Source organism: Falco punctatus (genome assembly GCF_963210335.1).
Source record: "Falco punctatus genome assembly, chromosome: 8".
Taxonomy (NCBI): Eukaryota; Metazoa; Chordata; class Aves; order Falconiformes; family Falconidae; genus Falco; species Falco punctatus.
This window is the reverse complement of record NC_137588.1, coordinates 20,495,134-20,501,912: the sequence shown is the minus strand read 5'-3', so window position 1 is coordinate 20,501,912 and position 6,779 is coordinate 20,495,134. Positions and strand designations below refer to the sequence as shown.

Below are 6,779 nucleotides of genomic sequence, written 5' to 3'. Positions count from 1 at the left end.
AGCCACGCGAGGCGGGCTTTCCCCCGCGGGCCTCGGGAGGCGGCCGGCGACCCCCGGGCGGGGCGGCGCCCTCGGCGGCCCTTCCCGGGGGACAGGGGCCGGGCCCCGGGGGCATTTTGTGCCGCCCCCGCGGCGTGGGCGCCGGGGCTCCTCGGCAGGGCGCCGCCGCTCGGGGGCCGGGCAGCCCGCGGAGGGCGGGGCGGGGCGGGCTCCGTCACGGCGCGCGGGGCCGGCGCGGCACAACGGGCGCCCTCAGCGCGGGGAGCGGCGGCGGGTTCCCGTGGCCGGCGAGAGCAGATGGCGGCCGCGCTGCTCCTCTACCTGCCCCTCCTGCCCGGGCTGGCCGGCGCCTTCAACCTGGACACGGACAACGTGATCAGCCGGCGCGGGGAGGCGGGCAGCCTCTTCGGCTTCTCCCTGGCCATGCACCGGCAGCTGCAGCCGCAGGAGAAACGGCTGTAAGTGCTCCCGCGCCTCGCCTGGCGCCGTCCCGGGCCGCCCGCGGGGACTCTCCTCCCTTCCGCCGCCGCGGGACGCGGGCTGGGGCCGCCGGCCCGCACCTGGCGGCGGGGAGCGGGGCCGGGCGGCGGGCCGCCCCGCGGGGAGGGGTCGGGGGGCCCTCGGAGGGACGGGGCGGCACCTGCCGCGGCCCGCGGGGTGCTGCGGAGCCGCAGGCCGCCCGCAGGACGTGCGGGGGAGCGGGGTGCTGCCGCGCCCTGCTCGGTGGCCTGTGGGGGGCAGCGAGCGGCAGCCGCGGCTGGGGCACCCTCCCGCCTCGGCCGCCGCGCCCGTGCCCCGGGGGGGCTCCGCCGGTGCCCCAGGGCAGCCCCGGTGCGTGCCCGGGCTCTGGGGGTTGCTCTCCCCGTGCCCCCCGCCCCCGGTAACGCGGCGCTGCGCTGCTCGAGGCGGAACCTGCCCGGCAGCGCGGGAGGGAGGTAGTGCGAGGAAATCGGGAAAAACAAGTCGATGTTGGTGGCGTGTAGGTAGGTGAACGCTGGGAATGTCCTTTGGGAAGCAAAGCAGGGCTCCTGTCAGGATCCTTGCCTCTTCGCGACCGTGTCTGAGCCGTGCTTCGCCCCACCCTGTCCAGCAGTGCTAGATAGAGCCTGTTTTACTTAAGGTATTGCTATTAAATAAACGTTCCTTCCCCAAACAGCTTTAATTCAAGGGAAGATAGGCTCATAATCCGTCCAGAGTTAATGGGAGAAGGAGGCTGGAAAGAAATCTTATCCTTCAGAAAGTTAGCTGGCAAACTTACAAGTCCTGTGGGCCCATTTTGCCCACGCTTGTGTTTTGTGTGATTTCATAGAAGCTGCACCATGTAAAGAGCATAAATCATAAATGCACACATTCCGCCTGCCATCGAGTAGGCAAAACGACCCATGGTGTCCCGCAGAACGAAATACAAACCTGTGAGCTCCTTTTCGGAGTTCTTTATCTTAATTCTTGACAGGATTACTCTTGCATCGGTCTTTAGTTTGCTAAGACAGCATCCCCTGAAGCTGGTTAGCTTCCCGTTGTATTGTCACTGGTTGGGTGAGTGTGGCAGAATATGCAGAGACAGAAAGCCAGTTACTGGGAAGTCAGTAGAAACACAAGAGCGGTCACAGTATTCAAGCTGGTCTGCGATTTTGGGCTGAAATGCTTCAGAGATTATTAGCATGAAAGTTCTGTATTGTATGTATAGCAAGTGCTTCCTCAGGCTATCCAAATCTGGGGACAGAGCAGAGCCAGATGCTATCTGCCTTGACATGGCTTTCTGAATCCAGGCTTTCATGAGCAGCAAGTATCTCTAACAGAGGCCAAACCGGACTGCATTTTATGGTGATGTATGTTTCTGAGTACGAGATGTCTTCGCCATTTTAAACTCTATTCGTGAGTTTTAGCATAAAGAATTTGAGTGCTGCCCTGGGTAGTACTCGTGGAGTGAAAAACCTTTTACATCATGCAAGCATGTTATAGTTGCTTTGAGCATAATTTTTCTGTCTGAGAGGAATGTGTGGCTATAAGAGAATGAGACATGAAACGCGTTGAACTGTTAACTATCTTTCATAGGGATGGAAATGGGTTCAGCTTGCTCTAAGTTCTGTCCCATGAAACAGATGGGAATTGGGGTGCGGAAACTTGAAGTGAAGCCTCTCATGCTAGGCTGCATGTGTCTTTTAGATGAACAACATTGAACTGATACTGAATGATTTGTGTAATCTATTCCACAGAAGCAGTTTCTGAATAGCTTGACTCTTTATAGGTGGAAAAAATGGTGTCTGCTGTGCAGATACTTGGTGAAGGTGAAAAGTTGTGGGAATGGATGTTGTACTGTGGTCTCCTGAGAAATGAGTATGTCTAATGCCTGTATGCTGCCCGTTATCTGTAACAGCAGGAATTTTAGTAGTTTGTTTTCAGGGGTGCAATACCTCTGCATTCCCCACTGTGTTTTTGTCTGTGTCATACCTCTACCGCAAAAGTTGTTTTATGTTCAGCTATCTTAGTCAGATAAAGTATTTAATTTACTCCCTCTTCTCAAATGGATACCAGCTTCAAAGCTCAGTTACAGTTTGAGTGTGAACACTGTTAAGTAGTTGCCAAAAATACACAAACCCGATTTCATAATTGAAACTTAATTAGAAGTGACACTTGGGTTCTCATCTGGCAGGGACCCCCCCATTCAAAAAAACCCTGCCAACCTGAGCACACCTCTCATCTGGCAGGGACCCCCCATTCAAAAAAAACCCTGCCAACCTGAGCATTCCCTCACCTCTCTAATTTTACAAAATTAGAAGTGGATTGTAACAGACATGCAAGATCAGTCAATCCTTGGAAAAAGAAGCAAATGAGGGAAAGCAAAATATGCGAATTCTATTCAAGGGCTGTTTTAGTCTGTGGCTTGGAGCAAGACTTGGTAAAACAAAATAAATGATGTGTAATTTTTCTCTTGCCTCACTTAAGTGGTTCTTAAGTGAAATGGTTCCCCCTTCCTCACACTGGATGATTCAGTGTTAAAAACAGAGGTGGAGAATGTCTAGGAAGTGTGACAAATAAAGGTACAGCTGAAGCCTTTGGTTAAACATGGTATTTGCTTTTGATCACCTTTTTTCTTAGTCACAGGATACTGTAGATTGCATGTTGGCTTTGAATGGCAGTCTTTTCATTCGTTAGCGTTAGCTACTAATGCCATGTTTGCTAATGAGGAAATTACTTAATTCCCAATAGTATGGCTAGATGACTGTTCAGCTGCTTTAACTTCAATTGTAAGTGGTACTGTGGACTAGTAGCAGGATTTCATTTTTCTTTGTGAATGTCTTCAGGTGAGAAAAGTTGGAATGTTTGTCAGTTGGAGAGAAGAAAAAACCTTTATTAATTCACAGTGACTGAAAGTGGACTGCTAATGGCATGCAGGTGTGAAAGAAGCCAAATGCAATCTTAATGTGCATTGAGGGAGCATTAACTTTGGAGGTACTAGGGCAGCCTGCCTGGATTTCTGTGTACGGCTCTGATTTATTGTCAAGCACAGTGAATCAGGTAGCAGAAGAGGCTAACGGAGCTCTAAGAGAGCTGGGCTTGTTACTCTGTAAGATTGTTCTGATTTTATTCTGTCAATATGATGAAAATAATGGATTTCTAGTTCTGCAACGAAATGGTGGCACAACAGCAGTGTGTTTTGTCTGCAGACTGGAAGAAGGTTTGTAAGTTGTCCGGCAGGTCCATTCCAGTCCTTTTTGCTTGTAATTCACAATGATTTAAGCAAATACCTTGAATTAGAACACAAACCCCAAGAATATCTGAATTTGTGTATAACTTGCAAGTAATTCTGATATTATTTTCAGCAGAAGTACGGGGCTGAATTCACATAGGCATCTTGTTACTATTTCAGGCAAAAAAGAATGAGAGTGTAGTAATCAACATTCAAGGTCTTCTCACCAGCTGAAAAGCTGTGTGGTTGAAAGCTGTGGATGTGCACTTTACGTCAGGACTGTGCTGACCATTAGCAGCAGTAAAGTCCTAAAAATTGCAGTATCTACTGAAATTTTTAGTTGTGACAGGTTTTGCTGATACTGCATATCTCTGCTGTGAGCTGTTGTATCAATATGCCACAGAGTTGCCTTAGGTCAGCCAGGCTGCTGACATTGCTGGGCTGCTGCAGTGCATCCTCAGTGGCATTTAGCCAGTATTTCTGTGTCGACTGAGGGCTTGTGCTCTTAGACACTGCTCCAGCAACAAAAGAGCTGGATTATGCTGGTCTGCAGTGGAAAATGACAATTTCTGCTTGCAGGGGTGGTGTAGTGTAATTCAAGGTTCAGGTAGACTGAATGAATAAAGTGCATATGTACATCTTCGGGATTTAATAATAATGCTGGTCTTTTTGTCTAATTGACAAAAGCACTAACTAAGGATTTATTATTACTTTTTTTTTTAAGACTGTGTCCTTACTGTCTCATTGCACTTAGCTTTCCACCCCCCTGCCCCTTGAGTGCCTGTTTTTGTTTATGCAAGCTATTCTTGGATAACCTGCTTAGCATGCTTGATTGCTTTCTCAGTTTGTGATAGTAGAGGAGTTTGTCTGTGTTCAGGATAGATGTCCTGTGGCAAAGGTCAGGATCAAATGAAGTTGGGAATGAGGAGGGAGGAGTAGTTTAAGATTTTTGAAAAGTAGATCCATCATACTAATACTATGGGTGAAAGAAGTGGGAAGATAAATTTACGTTGCATGAGAGGGAAGATTATGGAATTGCTATAGGTGGAGTCAAACTGCAGAAGGCAAGCTTTTTCCCAATGCTAAGTCTGAGTTGTGCTGTGGGTTATCTGCGGCAGAGACACAGCTGACAGGTTTACAGGTCAGGTATACAAAAGATTGGAAACTCACCTAATTGTCACTGACTCCCATTCTTGCAGGTGGAAAAAGTCAACATCTTTATCTTTGGATGGTTTTGGGTTTTTTCTTTTGGTTTTCCTCAAAGGAACAGGAAAGAATTGTGCGCTTCATCCTGCAGAACTCTGCTAAGGCAAGAAGGATGAAATGGAGCTCATCATCAGCTCAGATACGGACTAGGAAGTTGCACTAGTGTAACCACTTCCATCAGTGTAGAAAAAGAGCACACCCTGCAAAGCACTAGTGAAGTCACAGGTTGTACAGCAAAAACATGCTTCTGCTGGGACAGTTTAGTGCAGGTGGCTGTAAAAAGGCAGGAAAGATATGCTACAGTACAGTGCTGTTGGCTGTGTGGGTTCACAGGTTCAGCTTCACTGTAGCATCAACTGGTGTGACAGATGTTCATAGTGTAAAGCTATCCTTCCCACACAGTAAGTCGCAAACCTCTTGTCCCAGTCCTCCATCCTCTTGAGAAACTTGTTTTCCAAGAGGTCTTATGCTTTTCAGATAACTTTTTTTCTATGGTCACCTGTAAGTTCATAAGAATCTTAAATCATGCTGTGGTAGATGTGTTAATTTTGTTAATAACACCAGCATAAGAAAAGTAATTGCTATGCTAGTGGGAGCTTTCGATGAGTAAGGAGTGTAGCATATGTCTTTTGTCAGCAGTGATGATAAATGGCCTTATGTGCAGACTCCAGCTTTGAGAAGCAGCCTAGGCTATCAGCTTCAATTACAGCTCATAAAATTGTTATGCTTTTACTGGAAGATGCTTGTACTTGATACAGCTCCTTGGTTTCATAGCTTTTTGTTTTTACCTATGCCGAGTCTCATCGCTAAATCAGTTTCTAATGTAAGAGGTACCATGTCTTTGCATTTACATTTCCAGGGTAGAGGTGATGACAAGTTGAGAAGCATTTTGGCTTATGCTTTCTTATTTTTAAATGTCTCAATAGATATGAATGGAAATTCATGGAGGCATAAATTCTTCTCTCTTCAGGCTGTGCATTTGGAAAGAGAAGGGTATTCTGTAAGCTGCTACTCTGTGTAAAACACGGACCTACCAAGCCATTCCAAGAGTATTAAAGTATAAGTGATGGCTCAATTAACCAAAATTGCTTTGAATTCATCTAGTCCAAGTCTGTTGTACTCATCCCTGTAAAAGGATGGAATTTATACCAGGTAGTTCTTAAATATTAGGGTGTAAATCAACCCTGATGAACACAGCATATGCAAGCCCAGTGAGCTCAAAGTATTAGACACATCTTGGAAATAGTTCAAAAACTTAATCTTGCATTCTCTAAAACTAGCAAGGTTAAAACAGTGTAACTGGAACAAAATAACACAATGCAGGCAAGGATGGACCTTGATCTCAGGAAGGAGGAGAAAGGCTTTTTTCTCATTACTGAAGTGAATGAAAACTAGTGAACTACATAAAGTATGAGTTAAGGACAAAGGAAAAGCATTCTTCTTGACAAGTTGCGTTCTTCAGCGCGGGCTGTGGGTCCTGACAACTCTGCTTAATGACGCCTGAAGGCTGGGCAGAAAAGTGTTGGGTGGAGGGCTCACAGCTGGAAAGACCAGCACCTATTCTCTTGCTTTTTGAACTAAGCTGATGCAGACACACGCAGATGGGCAAAGTGGACGTGTCCGTGTATATGTCTGACATAAAGCCTTCAATGAAACTGCGAGGTATTCCAGTGTGAAAAGGACTTGTAGTCAGTGTTTGCTCTAAATATTGAGGAAGGAGAAGTCATCTTACACCCTCTTAGTCTGACCTGTAGTTGGATTTGAGAACTGTAGTTCAAAGTTGGATGGGCTAAAATGTGTTTGAAGAGCATAAACACTTGCCATCGAAAACCTGAGGTGGGAGGGAGCTGGAGAAGCATTTTCTGCAGTTCCCTTCATGCAG

At 47.3% G+C, this 6,779-nt stretch overlaps 1 protein-coding gene across 3 annotated transcripts in view; it reads left to right on the top strand.

Moving 5' to 3' along the window:
• The first annotated feature begins 221 nt into the window (after window positions 1-221).
• Window positions 222-6,779, top strand: part of ITGA6 (integrin subunit alpha 6) — a 45,392-nt gene continuing 38,834 nt past the window's right edge. Inside the window, exon 1 of one of the 3 annotated variants that reach the window (XM_080398834.1) lies at window positions 222-458. In XM_080398834.1, coding sequence (XP_080254960.1) covers window positions 298-458 — 161 coding nt within the window. In that variant the 5' untranslated portion in view covers window positions 222-297. The remainder of the gene's footprint in view (window positions 459-6,779) is intronic. The other 2 variants (XM_080398831.1, XM_080398832.1) reach the window with 2 other exon arrangements.